This window comes from Salvia splendens, chromosome 18 (genome assembly GCF_004379255.2).
Source record: "Salvia splendens isolate huo1 chromosome 18, SspV2, whole genome shotgun sequence".
NCBI lineage: Eukaryota > Viridiplantae > Streptophyta > Magnoliopsida > Lamiales > Lamiaceae > Salvia > Salvia splendens.
In genome coordinates this window covers 6095943-6120224 of record NC_056049.1, presented here as the reverse complement: position 1 = coordinate 6120224, position 24282 = coordinate 6095943, and the positions used below count along the sequence as shown (strand labels likewise).

Here is a 24282-nt window from a genome sequence, read left to right as displayed (position 1 = left end):
TCAATTAAAATCTGAAAAGGACATAATTGGTAAATACTATTTTGGTGGTTATGGAAACTTCCTTAATTTCCTCCCTTGAAGATCTGCACGTTTTTTTTCTTTTCACAGATTGCTCAATTACTTCACCACATCCGATTCAGATAGCGCACCCCACTCACAATTGATCCGAATATGCCGAAGCCGGAAGTTGGATTAATTAGTCAAACAAAAATGGTGGGATCAGAGAATCCTCATAAAATATTCATGTAGTTAGTGAATTAGTCCGCAATCTTACAAACGTGACGGCATACAATTGGAAATCAGAGGTTGTAAATTATTTTCATATCAGTCGCCGATCCCAAACGTTGTTTAGCAGGAAATTCGTCTGGGGTTGCAGCGATTCAACCACAAGACTCTCGCGCTGAGGAAATCATCGTAGATCGCCTGATTGTCGTCGAGCGATAAAGCGAAGTCGTTAGATTTTTTTGCCGGCGGAGAGGTTGGTGTAATCGGAGTCCTCGAGAGAGGTGAGGTAGAGCAAAACGCGGATGTAGAAGAGGTTGCGCTAGTGAGTTGAATGGTTCAACTCGGGGAATTTGAAGTACCGGTGAACGTGAACTCGGTCGTCGATCCACATAATGTACACATAATGTACATATTGTATAGTATAATGCGTAGTTTAGTTTCTATAATGCATTATTTGTGATATGTAATGAACATTTATAATGACGCGTTTAATTTATGTTGTGTCGTATTTCGATGTTTGGCGCACGTTTCTTGTTTTCCCTAAGGGTTTAACAAGTCTAGGGGCTAGGGTTTAGTATGTTCTATGTCTACAAAATGTTTTCCAAATACACGAGCTGCAGTAATTCGTCTGGGTTGCACATAATGTATATTTAATATAGTATAATGCATAGTTTAGATTCTATAATGCATTATTTCTGATATGTAATGAACATTTATCCTGACCCGTTTAATTTAAGTTGTGCCGTGTGTCGTTGATTGCCGAACGTTTCTTGTTTGCCCTATGGGTTTGACAAGCCTAGGGGTTAGGGTGTAGTATGTTATAAGTCTAAAAAACGTTGTCCAAATACACGAGATGGAGTAATTCGTCTGGGGTTGCACATGCATAATGCGTAGGTATATTTTAAAACAGATATACATAATGTACATATTGTGTAGTATAATGCGTAGTTTAGTTTCTGTAATGCATTATTTGTGGTATGTAATGAACATTTATCCTTACCCGTTTAATTTAGGTTGTGTTGTGTTTCGATGTTTTACGCACGTTTCTTATTTTCCCTAAGGGTTTAACAAGCCTAGGGGCTAGGGTGTAGTATGTTCTAAGTCTAAAAAACGTTGTCCAAGTACACGAGCTGCAGTAATTCATCTCGGGTTGCACATGCATAGCGCGTAGGTATTTTTTAAAACAGATATACATAATGTACATTTTAGTATAGTATAATGCGTAGTTTAGTTTCTGTAATGCATTATTTGTAATATGGAATGAATATTTATCCTGGCCCGTTTAATTTAAGTTGTGCTGTGTTTCGATGTTTGACGCACGTTTCTTGTTTTCCCCAAGGGTTTAACAAGCCTAGGGGCTAGGATCTAGTATGTACAACTGCAACCACGTGATGCATAAACTAGATAAATAATGCATTCAAATAGCCAAATAATGTACAGAATCACTCAAGTAATGAACATACAAATATTGCATTCATTCTTAGACTCATATACAACAACAATCTAAAGATGCATAAAAATGATAAATAATGCATATAAATAGCTAAATAATGTACAAATATTGCATTCACTCTTAGACTCATGTACAAGTTCCGTGACGGCTTCTTTCTTTCATGGAGTTAAACTCTGTATACAATTCAGAATCTCGGTAGGGGTTCGTCGACAATACAAAATCAAGGACCGCCCCAAATCCTATATCAGTGACGGCCCTTTTTTGTCGGGGATTCCGCCGTTTCAGGCAGTCTATGAATTCGGACGGAGTTCGACGGGAGTATAGTCGATCATGCTTTCGCCCTGTAATTGGTCTAGGCTCATCCTGACAACCAGAAGTCCCAGGAGCTATCTCAGCTAATCTCTGTCTGAGTTTTGTTGCAAGCGCAACTGGAATTATGCCATCTACCGCATCTTCTATGTCTACTCTAAGCAGCTTATCTGAAATGACACAAACAACACATCATGAACAGATTATATAGACTGAGTACTGCATATTTAACAACATATTATGCTTAAGGCATAACAAATAATGACTTAAGTATGTTTCTTAACAACCACAGCAATTACCATTACTAATGGTTAACATGCCAACTATAATGCATACATGATGGTACATAATGCACAATTTAAGTTCAATAATGCACCCAAAACTTTTTCTTGAAGCCAGTGTGTATAACACACGGGATACACTACATACACCTATACAATGCATCATATACTTCAACATATGCAATTTTAATCTACATAATGCACTTTATAGCTAGTAAAACCACACCAGCTGAATAATGAATGAATAAAACCCTACCCATAGCAAACACGGTGCATTAACACAAAATAAATGACTTAAGTGTGTTTCTTAACCACCATGGCTAATACCAATAGCAATGCTGAATATTAATACTATAATGCATAGATCTTGGTATATAATGCACAAGCTAAGTCCAATAATGCATATAACTACATGTCTTAAAAATAAATTGTATAACACACAAACTTGATGCACTAGGAACAAATAATGAATAATCCCCCACCCATAATGTAGAAGATAAAGAAAATAATGAACACTGTTGATGCACGTTTAGTCAATTTATATCAAATCATCAATCAGATTCCTCTGTAAAAATCTGTGGCAACAAACCAATACAACCAATGACCAGTGTTAAAACCAACATAATGCATACATAATGATACATAATGCACTGTCTGGCATAAAAAATGCACACTGAATTCTTACGTACTGTATTCTGGAGCACACTAGACTACATTATGCACAATGTAACACACACAATGAATCTCCAATCACTTAAATAATGCACTAATCTCCAAACACATACATAATGCTTAATATTAATACAATAATGCTTAATATTTATACTATAATGCATACATCTTGGTAAATACTGCACAGGCTAAGTTCAATAATGCATATAACTATAAGTCTTCAAAATACATTGCATAACACACAATACACTGCACCCACCTCTAAAATGCACCATATACTGAAAGGTATGCTATTATTCTTTTAGATAATGCACTACATATTAAATAAGAGTACATCATGATGCAGTAGGAACAAATAATGCATACAAACCTACCCATAATGCAGAAGATAAAGAAAATAATGAACATTGTGGAGGTATCGTCGGGCCTACCCAAAATGAACAAATAATGAATACAAACCTACCCATAATGCACTGTCTGGCCAAAAAAATGCACACGGAATTCTGACATAATGCACATCAAAATACCCCTAAAATGCTAGTTTTACAGCAAGTAATGAAACTAGACATCTAAATAAGGCTATTCATATTCATAAAAGGTGAAAACACAGTCAAGATTATTTCGAACCAATTGACCTCAAAACAATTACCTAAAATGGTCCAGTAAAATCATTTTTACACTGTATTGTGAGCATCAAAGAAACATGCAATTTACAACAAAAATAATACTGAAAAGCACAACCAACGAGTGCAATTTACCTGCTTCCTGTGATGCTTGCGAGCGTGGACGACCTCTTTTTGGCATATTTGATCTGGAATAAACCGAAAGAAATAAGATACCTGAATCGAGACGTTGTAAACCCAACACAATGCCGAGCACTCATAATCGGAGACAACCCTAGACGATTACCTAGTTAATTCCGATATCCTAAAGCCTAGGCATACGCTCAGTTGAATGTTTTCCCTTTACATACCTGCGAGATTTGTTGAATATGGCGTGCAAACACGTCAACGCCGGTCGATTTTGTGGGAGCTGCAACCGCCGTGGAGTGGAATCGACGCAAATTGGTGGCGGAGGCTGTGGCAAGCGAAATGTGGCGGATGTAATTAGGGTTTAGAGAGGGGAAGGAGTGGGGGGAGTCGAGGAGTCTCCTGGAGCAAATAGGAGAAAACTGAAGAGAGGAAGATTGCAAATCGCGTGACATTCGCAATTCCCAAAAAAATGGCAGTTCCAATTTATCAATTTTACTATATTAACCCCATAATGCACAACGAATGGAGCTATAATGCAACGCGGACATAATTAATAAGGATTAACGTGGTCCGTTGATTGGAAGGATCTAACGGTTATTATTAAGAAGAGAAAAGGATCTTAGAGTGGAAAAGGAGAATAGTGTTCCCCTATATATATATTATTTTATTTTTTATAATAGAATATATATTTATAAAATATAATATAAAATTAATAGAATATATAATACATATTATATAGAATATATTAAAAGAATATATATGTGTTGAATAATATAATATATTAAATTAACAGAATATATATATGGCTTTTCGGTTTTTTTTGCCCGAATCGAACCGAAAAACTGAAATTTTTGTATTTTCAAAACCGAAAAACCGAACTGAATTTCAAAATTTCGGTTTGGATCGGTTCGGATATTCTGTTTTAGGTTTTTTCCTCACCCCTACACCTCACAAATACACTTGACACCGAATTGTAAATATGGCGTCAATACAAAAATAAACACTAAACATCGAAGTGTATCATCAACATAAGTGAAAAAAGTTTCCTGAATGGGAGCTTTTTTTGGTATTCTATGAACGGGAAATACGCCAATGTTTGTTACGTATTTAAAGAGGGGATGAAGGCTTATACGCCATTACAATTGGTGTGTTCAAATTTTGAATAAAACACGAGGAATGAATGGCTCCATTAAGAATACAGATGCTCAACTGGATGATTTTTGGCCTAAGCTAGGTGGTCTTGCAATATGCATCTTGGAGGAAGGCATTTGGTTTTTGCTTATCCATCCTGTTATAGTTTTTACACAATACTAGTAATGAAGCAATGGTAGAAACCAAATAGTCTAGCACTACTCATGTTTTCTAAATCTTTCATCCAATCGTAAGCTGACTGATTTTGTAAGTAACAGCCTCAACGAGCAGATTATCTTGGCTGTGGAGGAGGCGGCTGCATAAGAATAGGGGATGGCTCTGTCGGAACTGGAGTTGGCCTCTCTATTGAGTAGCGATTGGACCCACCAAAACTCTCAATGGATTTCATGTATTCTGATGCATTATTTTCTATGATGAAAGCATCCTCTAGCTCACGAACAATGTCTGCCATGCAGGGGCGATAAGCCGAGTAAGGTTCAATACACGCTAAAGATACCTCTACAACTCTCCACATTGCTTCAGCATGGTATCCTCCTTTAATGCTAGGATCCACTATCTCTTCTACTTTTGAGTTCTTTATATGAGGCTTTGCCTATATGTTATTCAAAAATCAAAGAAATAAGAATCAAGTGAATATAAATAGTTGAATCATAATTTAATTTCATCTCTTTCATGTATAAAACCTTACCCATTCAACCAAGCTCCACTCACTTCTTGGCCTGTTTATATTGAGAGGTTCTCGGCCGCTTACAATTTCCAGTAAAACGACCCCAAAGCTAAAGACATCGCTTTTTGCTGATAGATGCTGTGTTGAGTAGTACCTGAGAAGGCACAGTTTTGTTAGGAGATAGAAAGTGGCAATTCTTGATACTGCATATTTGTGAATCTGTGTGATAGCATACTTACTCCGGGTCAAGGTATCCTGCAGTGCCCCTTACTTCAAGTGAAGTACCGCTATCCCCTTCTTGAGGTGCGTATTTCGAGAATCCAAAGTCTGAAACCTTTGCACTCATGCTATGATCCAGAAGTATATTACTCGATTTCACATCTCTGTGTATTACACAACGCTCGGAGAAGGTGTGCAGATATGTTAAGCCTGGAAAATATGAAAAGATTCGCAGTTGGTAAGCTCATGAAAAATGATAAAAACATGAATTTTTCTGGAACTGTTTTGCTACTTGCCTCTTGCAGCACCTAAAGCAATGGAAAGTCTTGTTGGCCAGTCAAGGACTTTACGCTTTGCAGCTGCTCCTGTTAGTGAATGAGAATAGATGAATAAAATCTGAAGAGAATCTAACTTCGATCAATTTCCATGTAAACGAGATTTACCATATAGACGGTCTTGTAGAGAACCATTCGACATGAAAGGATAGACAAGAATTTGCTGGTCATTCTCACAGCAATATCCGATCAATGGCACCAAGTTCTCGTGCCTAATTGCTGAGAGCAGGTTTAGCTGCATAATTTACCGATACAGATTCTGTTAGGCTGGTATCATCCATATGGTGTATATACATGATAGAAACTTACTTCATTATCAAACTCGCGAGTTCCTTGTGTTGAGGTGGCTGATCGGACCTTCACTGCGACTTCTTGACCATCGGCTAGAGTGCCACGATAGACTGATCCAAATCCACCTTCTCCTATCAGTGTTTTGTAGTTTTGTATGGAAGCTTCTATGCACTTCAGTGTGAAACTTTGGATAGAAATTGATTTTGTAGCCACGGATTCTGTGCTCGCTATTGCATAGATCGCATCTGCACTTTAAAGCAATGCTGTTATAGCTTCATGAAATAAAATTCTCCATCAGAAAACACATTGAGATTTTCTGTGTACTTACTTTTCGACGTCTGTTGCCTCTTGTCATCATATTTGTACAGAGTGATCCTTTTCTTTCTGTAAATACAGAATAGGCATGTCCCAGCTATGGCTATGGCTATAACTAACAGAGATCCAGCTGCAATTGTGCCTATGAGAATCCGAGACGAATGGGAGGACGCTTGAGCGTTGCATACCCCATTGCTACATATATGAGTGTAGATTGATAAATAAGGAGTCAATTCTGTCTCAAAGGTACATATAACAAAACGGATGAAGATAACGACAGTCTTGCAGCGTAAATATGCTGTGGATTCCTAAAAGGATTAACATCTTACTCTGTACTGAGATTTGACTTGCTTAAGTCTGTAGGAACGCTTCTTGTGAGGTGAGAATTGCAGCCGAAATATCTGTTGAACAACAAAATAGATTCGAGCTTAGATAAACGATAACGCACGGACAAAACCAATTTAACCAGCACCTAGTAGTAGTTAGTCAAGAATATAATGTGTGAACTTACAGTTTCTCCAAATGTTTCATTTTGGAAATAGTGAATGTGATGTTTCCTGTGAGTTCATTGTGGCTCACATCCCTACAGAATAACCGAAAAACTCATAGATGACTGTCTTAAATTATCTGATACAAAATAAAATAAGCTAACATACTAATTTGAGTTGAATTATTACAGTGAAATCAGCATGTAAGAAGCTGGAAACTGAGGAACAGTGCCAATGAACCCGTTATTGCTCAAGTTCCTGCGTTTTACCATTGATCGTCACTACTAACAAGTGCATAAATCAACGAAAGAAACTAAAAAGAAGAGTACTGAGCTGTACAATTCTTTCAGGTATTTCAGGTCAGTGATACTGGAAGGGAGTGGCCCGGTGAGTCTGCTGGAGGATAAGTCCCTGTGACAGCAAAAAATTGAAGAATCATCGTTGGAACAACGAGTTTGCAGGTGTAACACATTGAAGGCAGCTTAAGCATGAGAAAGGAGTATGTGTTATGGATAAGTATCTCACATTAGACTGATAATTGAGGTACCGTTGGGAGCATCACAAGACAAACCATGCCATGGAAGAGGGAGACAAGGGTCTCCGGACCATGTCTTCAGAACTTCACTATCTTGATTCTGGGCAAGCAACTCGTTCTTCACTTTCGTTATCACCGCCACTAAATACATATACAAGAATCTTAGTCATCTGTCAAATCTCTTGCATGAAAATATTAGGTAACTTAAGTGCTTAGTTACCTTCCTCCGCATTCGTTTCTGCATTCCTCGGGTAAACTTGCCAAATCTCATAAGCATTACAGAGGGGTCCCAGCTGAGAATTCGAGGCTCTAACCAAGGTCAGATTAAGAACTCCATTTGATGCGAAGTTGAGAGCTACTTTCAAGAAGGGTGCACCACTAGCCCATATATCAACCGTAGATACATTCTTATCATTGATGTACACATCGAATACCCTTTCCCCGACTCGAACAGATTCATTCAGCTCAAGAAAGTAGAGGTAGAGGTCGTAGTTTCTTGATCCTGCATCGAGGGTATCATACTGAAACTCCAACCGTTCCTGATGAGTCACAGCTGTCTGTAATACTTTAAGAGGAGGCATTATATTGTCTGGATCAGTGATATTGACATCGGTGGTGGGAGGCGGCATGTATCTAGCTGTTGAATCAGGGTATATGTCTGATCTCCAAATTCGATCATACGAGTCCTGTGGGTACCTGTGATCTCAAGCATGGAGTAAAGCAGAAGATTAGTTGTTCATTCAAATTCTTATTACATTCTTCTCTGGTTTGATCTAAATTTATATCATAGATGCTGTTATGTTAATTAGAGCTTCCCATTTATATGTTCACTTATAAGTAATACTAGTACTAACAGAATAGAGTCTTAGGTGACAACTTCAGTAACAAACCATGCTAAATCAGTTCATCACTGCAACAACCTTCAATTAGGAAGCATACCTGATATCAGCCACTGTGTTTCCTACATCTACCCGATCCACAAGTTTGAGCAAGCTGGAATTGTATCCCGTTAGGTATACAGGACTTGAAGGTCGAAGTTCCAGCTTTGAAAGGTATGCTTCTCCTTTGCCCTTCACTAGGCAGAAGTTAGTGTAGTTACTCATAGCTATAAATAATCCCTCAACTCGTTTCGATGAAGAATTGACTCTCTCTATTTCTGTTTCACCAACTGATACGCTGAAAAAGTTGTCAGAAGGCGATGATTCCAGCGGATTGCTGAGAGGAAACGTTCCTCTAATCAAATAGGAAGATCCATTCCATGTTGGCAAGTTGTAGCACCATTTGCTGTTGTATCTCGACTCAAAATATCTTGCTTCGTTAGTCTCTTGATTGACATGCCCAGTCCAAACTGTGTTTTGGCAACTTTTGTTATCAGGATACCAAGTTTCATCTGATACGTAGCGAATAGTGGTATTCGGATCCGTAAAGGCAGTATCAGCGCAACACTGAATGCTAAGCGAGCCTGCTGAAGATCATCTCCGAAATGTGAAATATTGACATTATAAACACTACTACTAGAAACTAATGTTGGATCCTGTTATAAATTGCCTAGTTTCCTTAGACATATGATTAAAACAGCTGAAGTTATACAATAAAATGTTCTCTTCAACATTTGCTCTATATATTCTATAGCTCTGGAGGCATAAAATTGATTAATGTGTACAAGATCTACAAGAGAAAAAGGCAAAACATACCTATTAACTAACAAAGAAAACCAAGAAACTCACCTTCTTGTGCATAACTTGAATTTACCAACAGGAATATGAGAAAGATGCAACATGTGATCAGTCTCGTATTCGCGATATCCAACTCCTCCATCATCCTGAAATCGTCACAGAAAGTCGCCCCATCGGGGGGTGGTTTGATGATCTCAAACTTTATAGTTATGCTTGCTTTGATCAGGAAAACAACATGGTAACTCAGCTGATGTTGTTTCCTGGATTGAATTTCTCAGGGAAGACAAAAACAAGAATTACATGGAAATTGAAGAAAGCTCAGATGATATTCCAGTTTGACTATAGTGGTTGGTGCTTAAGCATTGACAAGAAGTTAGAGATATATTAATCTAATTGCATAAACTATAAGTTTAATGACCATTAGTTTTAACTAATACTCTTGATGATTATTATGATTTGTTTGTTTTTAGAGTAGTTGATATTTCTTTATTTTTGTGGAAATTAAAATTTGTTATGGGGCTGAGCCACCAATTACTTATAATTCATCTTTGTCCCTCCCTTTGTCAGTTACCTTGAATGATTGATCATGGAAATGGGATTAGTCTTTAAATAATCGTTATTTGAATATGATTTATAAGCAACCATATGGTGACAAATAGGTCACTCTACAATTTCTCTATCATCTGTTGACAATTAGGCCACTCTAGAGTTAAATGTGATTAGCAAAAGAAAATATAAAATTTAAAAGAGCAATTAGTGATGACCAGAGAAACAATGAAATGAGGTACATAAAGTTGTAAAATTTGGGAGGATTAATGTTACAGACTGGATAGATGTAGATATTCTGACATTTAGTGTGTTTACTTGGTCAATTCGGTTTGATCCCTAATTTTGCTAATTAAAGTCCACTGCTACCAAGTTAATTTCTTAATCTAATCTTACAATATTTTATAGCTTTATGACCTGTGTTCATAATTTGGAAACTGTTGTGAAGCACACAGGCACAACTAATGCTGCACCTTTTGTACTTGAAATGAATCTTTGGATAGCAATTTGACTTAACATATTTTCAATTTTGTATTGAACACATGCTAATTCTTTTTTATAAGTTTGTGAGATTCGTTCTGAATTTAAGACATTTGGCAGTAAAAATTTTGATTTTTTTGATTTTGGAAAAGTGAAGATCAGTCTAGAGTTGATTAAGTTGGAGAAATTATTACATTTAAGATTTACAATTATTGAAGACTAATAAATAATAATAACACCAAACAAACGTCGTCGTTTATAAAGGGGGAAATTCCCGCGAGGGTTTAAAGCGGGTTTATGAAACGAGTCGTGCGACGTCGTTTTGGTCGGCGTTTCTTATCTCCAAATTCATTTCTTCCTTGTCGACAACTCAAACAGACCGCTACCATGGCTTGTAAACTCTCTCTCTTCACCTCCACTCTCTCTCTAATCCATCCAGAAATATCTCCATATTCTGCAAAATTACCACTTCAATTACCAACTTCTCAAATTTTCCAAAGCTTTACAGCTGCGAAATCCAGAAGAACCGTAGGTATGCTGCATTATTTTATTCACTTATTGTTACCAGCTTTAGTTCAGCAATTTGAGTGATTCTCTTGATTCAGTTGAATGGAAGATTTGTGCTGCCGCAGCTGGAATGGATGTTGAGGTTGAAGCTGACGTTGAAGTTGAAGTTGCAGAGGGGTACACGATAACCCAATTTATTGATAAGATGATCGACCTTTTCTTGAACGAGAAACCTAAGTCTAGAGATTGGAAGAAATACTTGATTTTCAGAGACGAGTGGGGCAAGTATCGGCAGAAATTTTGTAATCGGTGTAAAACCCGCGCCGATTCTGAAAATGATTCAATTATAAAGCAAAAATTGATAGACTTGTCGAGGAGAGTTAGAAAGGTACTTTCTCTTGTGCATTTTTGTTTCCTTTACTTCTCTCTATTGATTCCTCAACTTTGCTACTTTGTAAAATCACTATGCTTTGATTTCACTCAACTAATTGTGCTTATTCCATAAATTGGTTTGATCTCTGTGATTTTGGTAAAAATAGCTTAAAATTCAGATAATATTTATGTAGAAAATTAGCGGTGCGGCAATCAGAGGCATAACTGCTTATGTGCTACAAATCAGCTACTTATTGTCTTACGAAATGTTTGGAGGATTAGAATGTGTATTGTTAGTTGAAATTTTCATTGTAGCTACATATCAATCACGCATGTACTTGGCAGATTGATGATGAAATGGAAAAGCATAGTGCACTGCTTAAAGAGATACAAGAAAGTCCCATGGATATCAATGCTATTGTAGCAAAGAGACGTGGGGATTTTACAGACAGTTTCTTTCGCCATCTCACGTTGGTTTCAGAAACCTATGACAGCTTGGATGACCGAGATGGTAATGCTTTTAAATAGCTTATCCAGTCCAAAGGATATGTTTTTAAGCGAGCCTTAGTTTATATGACTTGGTTGAAGTGTCTAGCTAGCAAAATAGTGTATTCTAGGTGATGTGGTGCTTAGAAGTGCTTCATTTGTTTTTGGATGTTCGAACTTGGGATAAAATTACGTAATAGGGCTTATGCAATTACTTTTGCCTCTCATTATGCCAATTGTGAAATACATATTGCTAGTCTACATATGTACTTTTAGTTCTATACATGCTTGACTTCTGTTGTATCGTAAGAATTTTTTAAATTTGTAGTCCGAGTCCCAGTATATGCATGCATGTTCATATATAATCAGTTATTGAAAATATCTGTAAAAATTATGCAATAGGGAATCACATATCATCTAATTTGGATTTCATAACCCTGGTTTTATTTTCCAGAATAAATTCAGGCATTGCATTGTCATTTTTGTTTTTCCTTAAATTATAATATTAAAAATATATTATGATTATTACTCCCTCCGTCCGCAAAATGTTGTCCATGTTTGACTCGGCATAGGTTTTAAGAAATGTGAAGAAAACTGGGTGGAAAAAGTTAGTGGAATGTAGGTCCCACATTTATATATTGGTTTTAAAATAGAATGTGAGTGTAATGACTTAGTGGAAAGTGGGGACCATTTACCAAAAATGGAAAAAAAAAGCAAAGTGGACAACATTTTACGGACGGACTAGAATGGAAAAACTGGACAACATTTCACGGACGGAGGGAGTATAACTGATTGTCAAAGTTCTTGAATAAGGGTCTGATTGTAATCTTATAATTGAGCAGCGGTTGCAAGGCTTGGGACTCGATGCTTGTCAGCAGTCAGCGCTTTCGATAATACTCTGGAGATTGTGGGTACATTAGACATTGCTCAGGCTAAGTTTGATGACATCTTAAATTCCCCTTCAATAGATGCAGCATGTGAGAAAATAAAAAGCCTAGCCAAGGCAAAAGAGCTTGACTCTTCTTTAATTCTATTGATAAATGGTGCTTGGTCAGCAGCAAAGGAGTCAGCAACTATGAAAAATGAGGTGTGAATCAGCTTTCCATATTAAAAAATCTTATTAATACCTGAGATGTCAATTTGATTTGAAAAGCAAAACATGGTGTCATTTGCTTTCCATTTATCATCTCCAGATTTATGCTGTGACTCCTCTTTTTTTACTCTACCTATACTATTCTCATCCTTGATTTAAGGTCTTAGATTCTTAATGGGTTGGACATTTTAATAAGCTGATTGGTTATTCTTCTAATGGTTTGCAACAATTACCTAGTCTACAGCAAACATGCATCAAATTTATAACATATTTTCTTATGATACTTAGACGTAGTTTATATCCAGTTGGCTTGCATTTCTCAGTTGGTTTTGAGAAAAGTTGCTCTTAGGTGAAAAGTTTATAATAAGCAAAATTTTGTAGGTGAAAGATATAATGTATCGTATATACAAGGCAACACAAAGCAGTTTGAGGAGTATTGTGCCCCAGGAAATTAAACTGCTGAAGTATTTGCTGAACATCACAGATCCTGAAGAGCGATTTTCAGCATTGGCCACCGCTTTCTCGCCTGGCGACGAACATGATATCAAACAACCAAATGCTATATACACGTAGTGAAAAATGTTTTTTTTCTAACTGTTTTGTCATCATGTAAATGAGTCAGAATCTCTTTCTGATGTTCCTGCATCTTCATCTGACGTTTCAGAACTCCAAAGGAGCTGCACAAGTGGATTAAGATCATGCTCGATGCATACCATCTCAATATGGAAGAGACTGAAATCAGGGAAGCCAAAAAAATGGACCAACCTATAGTTATCCAGAGACTTTTCATCCTTAAAGAAACTATTGAAGAGGAGTACTTGGAGCAAAATGTCAAAGCAGAGACACACACAAATTCAGAACCCAACTGATGTACACTTTCCATCAAAGGGTGCTGCTAAATCTGTGAGAGCTAGTAAACCTAGAGGTTCACTCCAAAGGTTTGTGCTTTGTTTCCCTATTTGGCTGTAATGAACTGATACATCTTTCATTAGATCGATGTAAGCTATTTGCCTCCAGCACACGTGTATCACTAGTTGCTCTTATGCAAGCGTCCTATGTATGTCATCATGATTTCCTTTGAGCTGAAAAAATGGCGTCTGGTTGCCTTTTTTCTTACTTTTTCGGTTGTGGTATTTGCGTGATTCTACCAGTTGTTTAGTTCGTCAAGATATTGAGATGGTTCGAGATCACGTGTTGGAGGGGTTGATGCCTTCTTCTAAGGCTTTTTATGTGAGCAAAAACAGAATATCATGCTGTTTGTGCAGCAGCTGATGTTTTCTACTGAAATTAGGCCCCAATTGCAACTCCATGTGAAATTTCTTTGTCCTTTTCTTTTTCCTTTTTCTGAATTGCTAAACCTATGCAAAGAATCATGGGGGCAGATGATTGATTTTAATTTTTTCTATAGTTAGCTCAACCAATAATTTAATACGTGCATGATTACCACTTTATAATTTACAGTCTATGAGGATGGCGTGTAAGTTATCATTTTTCTTTTTATATTTTATGAAAAAGACAAATGTAATTTATGTTATATTATTAAAGTGGGTCATATATCGACGTGGACCTTCTTGTACTGCCTAAACTACACATTGTGACACATTCTATTCATCACTTGAAAGTTTGCCAATTATGTCCTTCTCTATTTACCATTTTCACAGTATCTCAATTAAAAAAGTAATCATATGCCAAATCATGTTAGGATTATTATATACTAGTACAGAGTACTATCTACAGTAATTTATTTGGAACGGAAAATAATTGTAATTAACAAAATCAAGTGCACTAATTAGACATCTTTAAAATAAATTCAAATCAAAATACAAATACTAGACATGTCTAAACTAATGCCTACATTCTCCATAATCATATGTAATGAAAGTATGTAAATTTCAATTGTATACGGAAATATGTAAGTACTTCTTATTTTTTAGATAAGGCTATTCAATTTAATCTGATTTCCATAATTTGATTTATCTCTATCTGAAGTATATTTATCAACATATAAAATATAATTACTGAGAAAATAACCGTATTATGACTCGGAGCATCTCCAACCATTTACACTAAACTCAAACTCATTTTAGTGTAAATGTCTCATCAAATATGATTTACTCCAATTATTTACACTAAACTCTAATTTAAAAAAATATTCTCTATATTGTGCTTTTTACTTATAAAATTTGAAAAACTTTTGGGTTTGGGTTTAGTGTAAACCTAAAGATTGATATTTTTTCTAAAAAATAAAAAATAAGATTGGTTTTAGAGTACTATTGAAGCTAATTACCTATCACATTTTACGTATTTTCGTACATAAAATGGTGGTGTTTTCCATTATGGAAGAGGGTATTTTCGTCACTCACTCCCTATTTGTACTACTTCAAGTTCTTCAACTAAAAATATCGTACCCATGGAATATGCTATAAATACCGGACAAATTCAGCGCTGATTCCTCATCTAATATTTCGTCAACGGAAAAGTAATTTTCAGGTGAATTTCCTAACGCTTTCTCGTCACCTTCTGTTGATAATCATCCTTATTTTTCCGATCATCGTTGCTGTGAATATAATAGCTTTGCTTGCTAATTTTACTTTGACTTTTAGTTGGTTACTTCAAGTCACATAATTAGTTTACTTGAAATCCGAAACCGAAGTGATCAGGATTCCATTATTGCGTTCATTTACTGAATTGATAGCCGATTTGGGGATAGTTTATACGTGTATCGAATTTCCGATCGTGCACTTTTACTGGCTGTGAAAATTCCGTTTTCTTAATTGTTTCGGTAGTTAAAAGCTGTGAAGAATGGAGAAGCAGCAGGAGTTGGAATGGGAGGCAGCACAGAACACTGAGATCAACGTCGACCTTGTTTCCGCGGCAAAAAGGCAGCTCAAGTTTCTCGAGGCTGTTGATCGGAACCGTTGGCTCTATGACAGCCTTGGCCTAGATAGGGCCATTTACAGGCAAGCAACTCACTGCAATCGCGCTTCTTTTCGTTTATTCCAACAGTTGATGTGTATAGATGCGCTATCGAGATGCCATTTTATGAGTCGTTTTTATGTTATAGATGATGTTTTGAGTTGGCGGTCGTCGGTCTGTTGTTGTGTTGGCACAGTCCTGATAACCCGAAGCAAAGTCGACATAGTATAGGAAAAGTTGAATTGCTATCCCTTAGCAGTTGTGCTTAATATCACTGTTAATTGGTTAGATCTCCTGGTATGTCGTCAGGATGATGAATTTGTATCCATTATCACAAGGATCTTCATTATAATTCGTACTTTTGCTTTATCATCTTAACGGGAATCATCTTGTTTCTACCATTAGGTACAATGCTTATTGGCTTCCAATGCTGGCGAAACATTCTGAATCGCCACTTTTTGAAGGTCCATTGGTTGTCCCTTTAGATTGTGAATGGATATGGCACTCTCACAGGCTCAATCCGGTATGCTTCCATGCTCTTCACTTTATTGTTGACTTCAGCAATGTATTGTGTTAGCAGAAGATTGAACTGGCCTAATCCTCCAGGTTAGATACAAAAAAGACTGTGAGGAGTTCTATGGCAGAATTCTTGACAACAAGAATGTTATTTCTTCTGTGGAGGGAACTTTGAGAAAGCAAACCGAAGACGCTTGGAAAATATTATTCCCCGGCGAGCCATTTGAACTGGATTTGGAACTTCAGCAAGAGAATATCTCTGGTCAAGGAGTAGTGGCAGAGAATTTCACGAAGTATGATTTGATCGCAGCTGCTCAAAGACAAGCCCCTTTCTTTTATCAGGCAAGTCTGATTATATAGTAATTTTAATTTTAGGATCCTTTTATAGTTTCTCTATATACATTATTTTCCATTATTAGAGTCATGCATCAAACCGTGTCTATTACTTGACTCACAATTTCAATCTTTTCCTGTATTTTCTTCTCCTTTTATATTGCAGGTCTCCCAATGCCATATGAACGACACTCGCTATATTATAGGAGCTGTGGCTAGGTACAAAGGATTTCTGCACCTAATCAAGAGGAACAAGGAGAAAGGCGTCAAGAGCTTCTCTGTCCCCACTTACGACATTGACCTTATCTGGCACACTCATCAGTTGCATCCAGTTTCTTATTGTGAAGATCTTCTAAAAATAATGGGAAAAATTTTAGAACATGATGACACTGATTCTGATAGAACAAAGGGTCAGAAACTGGATGTTGGGTTTACTGGGACGACCGCGACCTTTGAAGACCTGTATGGCCATAGGTATTGGAGAGCTGGAGCAATGTACAAGGGCATTGCCCCTACACCGGTCAGACTTACTCCTTACCTGGGCACTGTCACGAAGAAGGTGGCAAGTATTAATGAGAGCCCAATAGTAGCACTTCCTGTGACAAAAGTTTTTGAGGTACTTCTCAAGACCTTTACAACACTCTTTGAATAGACATGTATGCATATTGCATTGTACTAGGTTGATTTTATGCCACCATTCTCTTTTCCGCTATTATTTCGAACCCATAAATCCTTAAGCACACTGTTACATCACCATATAGCTGGGGAAATGGTTTTAGCACAGCACCTTTCAGTTTCTGGGATTAGAATCTATAAAGATCAAAAGTTTATGATGTGAACCTGTCTTTACCTGAGATACCCTATAGCACATACCCTGTTTTACTTTGATATATGATCCTTATCCACCAAATACGATTCAGCTTTTTTGATGAAAGATTTTCTCTTCAGATCATTTGTCCTTTAGGGTTGGATGTACTTATAATTGCTTCACAAACTAAATCTCTTCGTATTTTGACTCACACAAGAACTCATTTTTAAAGAGAAAAGGAAGCAGATGAAAAGAAAAGAAAGAACGAAAGAAGTGGAAAGACTTTTATTCATACTGTTTTGCATCATGCTGTTCACAGAGTCTGAATGCTTTGTTGAGAATCTGTTTCTCAGAGACAATATAACAATAGTCATTTTCTTTAGAACGAAAGCATTCTGGATATGATGTCTATTCATCGTGTACAACAAATGGAGCTTCAGCAGTCTATACCATGCTTTCTCCATTATGCATGATTAAATAGGAAAATGATATGGTTAGAGTATTAAATTGATATGTTTATTCAATTCCTCAGGTCATGTTGGAGTTTGTAAGTGTAAGGAACCTTCCAGAGGGACACAATGGAAATCTCTGTGTGTCCTTCAGTAAATCGCAGCCAGATATGATCTTCAATGCAAAGAGAACCCTGAAAATTCTCTCTGAATCTGGTGATAAACAAGTGGCATGCTTCCAGTGTGAGCCTACTGGGAACCTGCTCTTTGAGCTCATGTCCTCACCATCTGTTTCACCTCTCATAAAAAAAAACAAGAACATAGGCACCACTTTCATATCTCTGGAAGACTTCCTGTCACCTGACTCCAATCCTACTGTGGAAAAATGGTTGGATTTGGTTCCTAGTTCACACATCACAGAATCCAAGCCGATTGGCTTGCGAGTGGCCATGTCAGTTACCATACCTACCCCAGCACCACGTAAACTTCATATGGTTCGGTCTCGGCCATTTTCGAAAAGTTCTTGCTTGTTCCCATTGCCAGTCAGGGCCCAATTCTCTAAAAATTGGGCACGCATAGTAGATGAGGAAGGAAACATGGTTCTCAACCTGCATATGAGGTATTTAAGATTTGTGTTTCCTTCATTATAAGTTGCAGTATTTTTGGGCTTGGTTGGGTGCGTCTGTATGCATTTTGTATTAATTCTACTTAATTTTGTTTCGCCATCTCACTTTAACTTCGTCGTCATTATTTAGCTTGAAAGTTGTGGTAGTAACTAATGCAATATGCTTAGATTATCTTATGAATAATGTTATAAGATGTTGTTTGGATAAAAAACGTACAATACTTAGATTTGAAGATCACAGTCTACATATGTTGTATGATCTCCTGATTTCAGAGATAAACAGAAGTCAAAAGGCAAGAAAGAATCTAAAGTAGTGGTTGGAATCATGGATTCGGGCAAAGCATGTACTCTGGCCGAGTTTGAAGAGTCCAAGTGGTCTATGGTGAATTCTCCATGGTCCCTTAAGCTTCCAAACACAAACAATGATGACGGACACCTCTTTGAGATGACCGGTCCTCATACCGTAAGTATCCTCCATTTTTGTCTTATAGTAATTTTTTATACAGAGAATAATTTCTAATAGTAGTAGAATAAAAGAAAAGAAAAGGGTTTGAACAACACATTAAGTTTTATTTTTAACTGTGATGGAGCATGAACCATCTATGTTTACAGGTTATTCCAGAACAACATATCTTTTATTGGTAGCAGTATTATCTTGAGATTGAATTTTTCTTCTATTTGGCCATTTTTATATGATCTGGGAAACCACGTCTATCCATTGATGGAAAATATCACATTTCCTACTACTGAATGTTTTGCTTCCCATGGGATGAGAGCATTAAAACTAACACGGCTTGAATCTACATCTGGTACAACGTGGACATATTATAGAAGAAATTACTATTATTTGAACTTAGTTCTTGGTCGAAACCCAGCTTCTTAGGCATTATTTTTTTATGTTCATAACGTGTGTGTTCATACAGGTAAGACTTTTTCCTGGCGGAAGGCTGGACTATGAATCAAGGCGTTGTGCGAAACATAAAGCTGAGTATCAACATGAACCTCACCTAATAACAGCTGTAAAATTCTCTACTGTAGAGCCTTATGGAACCACAGTGGCATTACTTGACATGAAGTCTGGCATTATCAAGGTACTATTATTGCGTTAACTCAGTCATGTTCAGTTAAGTATATTAATCACTCATCACTTTATTGCTATTTTTGGGATTTTAGGTAAAAGAAGACTGGTTCGTTTTGCCCGGCCTCGTAGTTACATTTATACTAGGTAGCACATTGAGGAAAGAAGGCCATTATAATATGGCGTTGCACAGTGAAGAACTCTCAAATGAAGCACATAATCTTGCAGTAGGGAAAGAAACCAACCAGACTTCTTTGCATAAGGAATTAGTTTCAGCAAACACAGGTGTTCTTGCCGGTGGTTGTGGAGGATGTGGAAATGGAGTAAGGACCGTGGAGTCTGGTGGATGTGGAAGCATGACAGCTAACACAGGTGGTTGTGGTGGATGTGGTGGTAGCGGTGGGTGTGGAAGCATGATGGTTAAAGATGGTGTTAGCGGTGGCTGTGGTAGCGGATGTGGCGGTGGCTGTGGTGGTGGATGTGGAAGCATGATGGCTAAAGATGGTGTCAGCGGTGGGTGTGGTAGTGGATGTGGCGGTGGCTGTGGTGGTGGATGTGGAAGCATGATGGCTAAAGATGGTGTTAGCGGTGGTTGTGGTAGTGGATGTGGGGGTGGCTGTGGTGGTGGATGTGGGGGCATGATGGCTAAAGATGGTGTCAGCGGTGGGTGTGGTAGTGGATGTGGCGGTGGGTGTGGTGGTGGATGTGGAAGCATGATGGCTAAAGATGGTGTCAGCGGTGGGTGTGGTAGTGGATGTGGCGGTGGCTGTGGTGGTGGATGTGGAAGTATGATAGCTAAAGATGGTGTTAGCGGAGGTTGTGTGGCCAGTGGATGTGGAAGCATGATGGGTAACTCCGGTGTTAGTACTGGTGGGACCAAGAACATGGAGAAAAGTGGAGGTTGTGGGGCCGGCGGCTGTGGAAGCAAATTAGGAGACGTGAGCGATGGAGGCATAAATCAAGAGATCGTTGTCGCTTGAGATGTGAGCCCACCAGAATGTCTAAACTGATGTATATATAATAAGTCAGTTTGTGTGTGTGTGTGTTTGTAGTCATCTTGATTCTGTGAGAGATGCCACTCTCCCTTGATTGAATGCATGTGTTGTGAACAAACTGGTAAAGTCCTTGTTCAATAAATCTGTTCATTATTTGCAATTCCAACATTACTTCCAAATCATCTTAAGTAGTCCTTTTTTACTTTGTTGATAATTGTGATCGCTGACAAATTTCTTGGAAGCTAAAAAGTTTGAGGCATTGTTGATGTGCATGCATGCGGCATTGCGATGTGTGATGAGTAGCTGCAAAGTGTCGCGGTTGCAATTCATGTCCCATCATTTTTTTCCAATTTTTTTTTATTTCTATAAATGGGTATCAAATTAACACATAAAAATAAGCGATAATTTAGTGGTAGAAGAGAGCATCTTTCTTTCTTGCCACTTGGTGGGCTCAAAATATTGTTTAATCTTTAGTAGTACTACTATAATTTTAGTGAAATATGAATATTTGATTATTCTTATATCATTTTAAATTTAATTATGACATATAATAGAGTGCACTCATATTAGATCCCTGTAAAATAGAATTACATCTTTTATGTCCATGAACTAAAAATAGTATCACTATAGATTTTCTTTTCTATTTTACCCTCGAATTTCCTGAGGCATAACTATTTTAAATTCATTAGTATATCCTGAATTCAAATTAACATTTAAAATTTATATGTACTATTTCTTTAATTTTTAATATATACCAAAATTTAATATGCGTATGAATAATAAGTAAAAAAAAATAGTACATCTTATGCATAATTCATTTGAAATGAGCTCGAAACATGGGAATAAAGCTTTAATTAGGTAACATGAAGGAAGGATCGCAACACTTCAATTAGGTAACAATAACACAGGGCAACAAGACTGTCAAACGAATGATAAATTATTTTAAAATAAGTCATATCATAAATGTGTAATTGTGTATGAGATAAATTTTTGGTTAAATGAACATAAACAAAAATTTAAAGATCGTGTTATGGCATATACGATCGCATTAACCCCTCGACCACACGCACTCGTGTTTGAGATAACTCTATACTTATATAAGTAGAGAGAAAGACAGTACCATCCTTGAAGAAAACCGGTTTCTCTTTGAAGCGGAGGTGCAGGATAATGCGGTGGAGGTACCATTACTGGAGTCCCTAGATATGGACCTTATATCTAGGGCTGGCAATTTTCGACACGACACGATAATCTGATATGAATCCGCACGAAATTATTGGGTTGGGGTCAAGTCTTATTGGATCCGTGTCCTTATCAGGTTGACCCATTAAGAACCCAATAATTTCGGGTTGGATTCGGGTTGGATGCGGGTCGGATACGGGTAACCCATTAAGAAATAATATTATTATTTTTATTATTATTTAAAAAAATATATATTACTTTGATTTTTTACTTTCTTATATATTAGGTTTAAATAGTATAAAACGAATTTTAATTGTGTAAATTAGGTTAAAAATTAAGGTTTAATCGTGTAATATCAAGTTCAGATTGTTATAGTGTCGTGTCAACCCATATTATATCGTGTCGATAACGGATTCGTGTCGGATGCGGGTCGTGTTCGGATTTGAAGGTAGCAGGTCGGGTTCGTGTTCGGATTTACTGTTTCCTTAACAGGTCGGGTTCAAGTTATGCCTTATTGGGTTGGGTCATTATCAGGTTGACCCGATAACGACCCAATCCGCACGATTTGCCAGCCCTACTTATATCAATAAAACCAAAAAAAAAATACTTCAAAATGTAAAGTAGTAAATTCAGAAAAACAGAAATTCAAATAAATAAATACTGTGTATGATTGATTACCTTGAGCAGGATAGGAGGATGGGGGCCTTGATAAGGACCTTTTATCAAGAAATTAAAAAAATAATTAACACCGAATTTACTTCAAAACGTAAAATAATAAATTATTCTGGCATATGATTAATTACCTTGAGCATGATAGAGCGGAGGCCCTTGAATCCTTGATGTAGATCTTATGTAAAGAAAAAATAAAAAAATAATAATAAGCATTAGATTTACTTCACAACTTAAAAGTAATAAATTTTGAAAGCACAAAAATAGCGAAATAGTGCCATATGATTAAAATTACCTTTAGCAGCATAGGGCGGAGGCCCGTGATATGGGCCTTTATATCAAGAAAACCAAGAAAATAACCAGCATTAAATTTACTTCAAAATGTAAATTAATAAATTCAGAAAGCAAAAATTCAAATAAAATGTATAACGGCATACGATTAATTACCTTCAGCAGGATAGTGTGGAGGCCCTTGATATGGATCTTTTTGCATCATGTAGCAATAGTAAATTCAAAAAGCAGAAATTCAAAATAATAATTAGTCGCATATGTTTAACTACCTTCAGCAGGATATGGTGGTGCACTCATTTCATAGGGCTGAGGAGCTTCTCAAAATTTCAACCTGTTATAATGGAGATCATTTGTATATAGGTGATCAGTCCTATAATGTTTGAAATGAGATTATAAAATTATAAAGTTTTTTTCTTAGTTGTCCGATCTAGTTTATGTAATAGATTTATAATAAAATGTGAGTGATAATTAATTAGTGAAATATAGGGTCTACTACTAAAATTGAAAAAGTGAAAAGTGACAAATTTTTAGAGACATACAAAAATGGAAATGAGTGACAAACTTTCAGGATATGGAGGGAGTATACGATTATAGGAGATATCATTACCAATTCGAAATTATTTCCTAAATATATTCAGGTGAAAAATCCATCGCCTTAATTTTGTCAGATTGAGTCATTTTATGCATAAAATTAGTAGTAGGGTTTTGTATGGATAGTATTTTCACTTTTGAGTGGAATAATTGAAGAATAAAACATATCCAAATCGACATGGAAATCAGAAGCTACCCCTTGTTGAAGCATAAATATTTGAGCTTGGATAATAAATTCGATAGAATTCATTGGACGCATAGTCAAGTCTCCGGTGGAGCAATCAACTTCCATTTGATATCCCAAGTTGGTTTGGAAGTCACAAATTGAATAATAAATTTTTGCATATTCACCCATCAAATTGTTTGATTCAGTTGAAATAGCGACGTACTCTCTTAATAGGAATTCAATCCAAACATATATACAATGTATTAGATCCAACTCTATCCATATACTCTCAAATTAATCATGACACTATTATTTTGAACAATAATTTTGCAAGAGACTAGCTAGATACCACCTTGACTTTGAGGATGCATTATTATTAATTTATAATGAGTGTATTTGTCCATCAATTCCGTTACACATTGAATGGGTCAAAGTACTTAAAACAACCATGAAAATGGGTGACATCATCTTTGTGGATAGAACACCCTAATCACCATAGTCCATAAAAGTCATTAGCTAGTCTTACTCACTAACAACCAATCACCATAGTCCATACTCCATAGCTAAATATCTAACGTTCCAGTTCTTAAAAAAATTTCAACAATAAAGTCACTTATTCAGTACTCTTCTGTTCCACAGTAGTAAAGTCATTTTGTCATTTTAATACCTTATATAATAGTGGAGTCATTTCTCTTTTTATTAAAATCAACACATTTCTTTTCACTCATTTTACATTCACTTACTTTATTCTCTATCATCGCTTAACCTTTTGCATTTCCTATTATATTTTTCCTTTACTTAACTTACTTAAC

At 36.6% G+C, this 24282-nt stretch overlaps 3 protein-coding genes across 4 annotated transcripts; 2 read left to right on the top strand and 1 right to left on the bottom strand.

Annotated features, from left to right (window-relative positions):
- Positions 1 to 4734: 4734 nt before the first annotated feature.
- LOC121777612 (nodulation receptor kinase-like) lies at positions 4735 to 9774 on the bottom strand. Of its 2 annotated transcripts, none has more exons than XM_042174919.1 (15): positions 9422 to 9774; positions 8634 to 9159; positions 7915 to 8390; positions 7685 to 7835; positions 7499 to 7570; positions 7349 to 7417; positions 7183 to 7254; positions 7001 to 7072; positions 6685 to 6866; positions 6375 to 6601; positions 6174 to 6300; positions 6027 to 6095; positions 5751 to 5940; positions 5533 to 5665; positions 4735 to 5436 (listed from the first exon to the last, which is right to left on the bottom strand). In XM_042174919.1, the coding sequence occupies exons 1-15, from the start codon at positions 9513 to 9515 to the stop codon at positions 5116 to 5118; spliced, it is 2781 nt and encodes a 926-aa protein (XP_042030853.1). In that variant the 5' UTR covers positions 9516 to 9774; the 3' UTR covers positions 4735 to 5115. The 2 variants fall into 2 exon arrangements, with proteins under 2 accessions (XP_042030853.1, XP_042030854.1); XM_042174920.1 differs by having other exon boundaries at positions 8634 to 9156.
- Positions 9775 to 10740: 966 nt separating this feature from the next.
- LOC121777847 (uncharacterized protein At4g37920-like) lies at positions 10741 to 13970 on the top strand. Its single transcript, XM_042175196.1, has 6 exons — positions 10741 to 10928; positions 11002 to 11291; positions 11621 to 11786; positions 12604 to 12848; positions 13236 to 13423; positions 13519 to 13970. The coding sequence occupies exons 1-6, from the start codon at positions 10784 to 10786 to the stop codon at positions 13721 to 13723; spliced, it is 1239 nt and encodes a 412-aa protein (XP_042031130.1). The 5' UTR covers positions 10741 to 10783; the 3' UTR covers positions 13724 to 13970.
- Positions 13971 to 15227: 1257 nt separating this feature from the next.
- Positions 15228 to 20740, top strand: LOC121777115 (glycine-rich domain-containing protein 1-like). Its single transcript, XM_042174255.1, has 9 exons — positions 15228 to 15344; positions 15641 to 15814; positions 16176 to 16293; positions 16377 to 16628; positions 16786 to 17235; positions 17960 to 18495; positions 18775 to 18964; positions 19425 to 19592; positions 19675 to 20740. Exons 2-9 carry the CDS (start codon positions 15657 to 15659, stop codon positions 20557 to 20559), a joined length of 2757 nt encoding a protein of 918 aa, XP_042030189.1. The 5' UTR covers positions 15228 to 15344; positions 15641 to 15656; the 3' UTR covers positions 20560 to 20740.
- The last annotated feature ends 3542 nt before the right edge of the window (positions 20741 to 24282 follow it).

What these genes read in the sequence shown, in the direction of transcription:
- LOC121777847 (XM_042175196.1), top strand. Translation starts at nt 10,784, where the DNA reads ATGGCTTGTAAACTCTCTCTCTTCACCTCCACTCTCTCTCTAATCCAT. An exon ending in GAAATCCAGAAGAACCGTAG is followed by an intron (nt 10,929 to 11,001) that starts GTATGCTGCATT and finishes CTCTTGATTCAG; the next exon opens with TTGAATGGAAGATTTGTGCT. An exon ending in TGTCGAGGAGAGTTAGAAAG is followed by an intron (nt 11,292 to 11,620) that starts GTACTTTCTCTT and finishes TGTACTTGGCAG; the next exon opens with ATTGATGATGAAATGGAAAA.
- LOC121777115 (XM_042174255.1), top strand. Translation starts at nt 15,657, where the DNA reads ATGGAGAAGCAGCAGGAGTTGGAATGGGAGGCAGCACAGAACACTGAG. An exon ending in CTGTGACAAAAGTTTTTGAG is followed by an intron (nt 17,236 to 17,959) that starts GTACTTCTCAAG and finishes TCAATTCCTCAG; the next exon opens with GTCATGTTGGAGTTTGTAAG. An exon ending in TGAAGTCTGGCATTATCAAG is followed by an intron (nt 19,593 to 19,674) that starts GTACTATTATTG and finishes TTGGGATTTTAG; the next exon opens with GTAAAAGAAGACTGGTTCGT.
- LOC121777612 (XM_042174919.1), bottom strand. Translation starts at nt 9,515, where the DNA reads ATGATGGAGGAGTTGGATATCGCGAATACGAGACTGATCACATGTTGC. An exon ending in TCTTACATGCTGATTTCACT is followed by an intron (nt 7,255 to 7,348) that starts GTAATAATTCAA and finishes GTTATTCTGTAG; the next exon opens with GGATGTGAGCCACAATGAAC. An exon ending in AGTGGAGCTTGGTTGAATGG is followed by an intron (nt 5,437 to 5,532) that starts GTAAGGTTTTAT and finishes AATAACATATAG; the next exon opens with GCAAAGCCTCATATAAAGAA.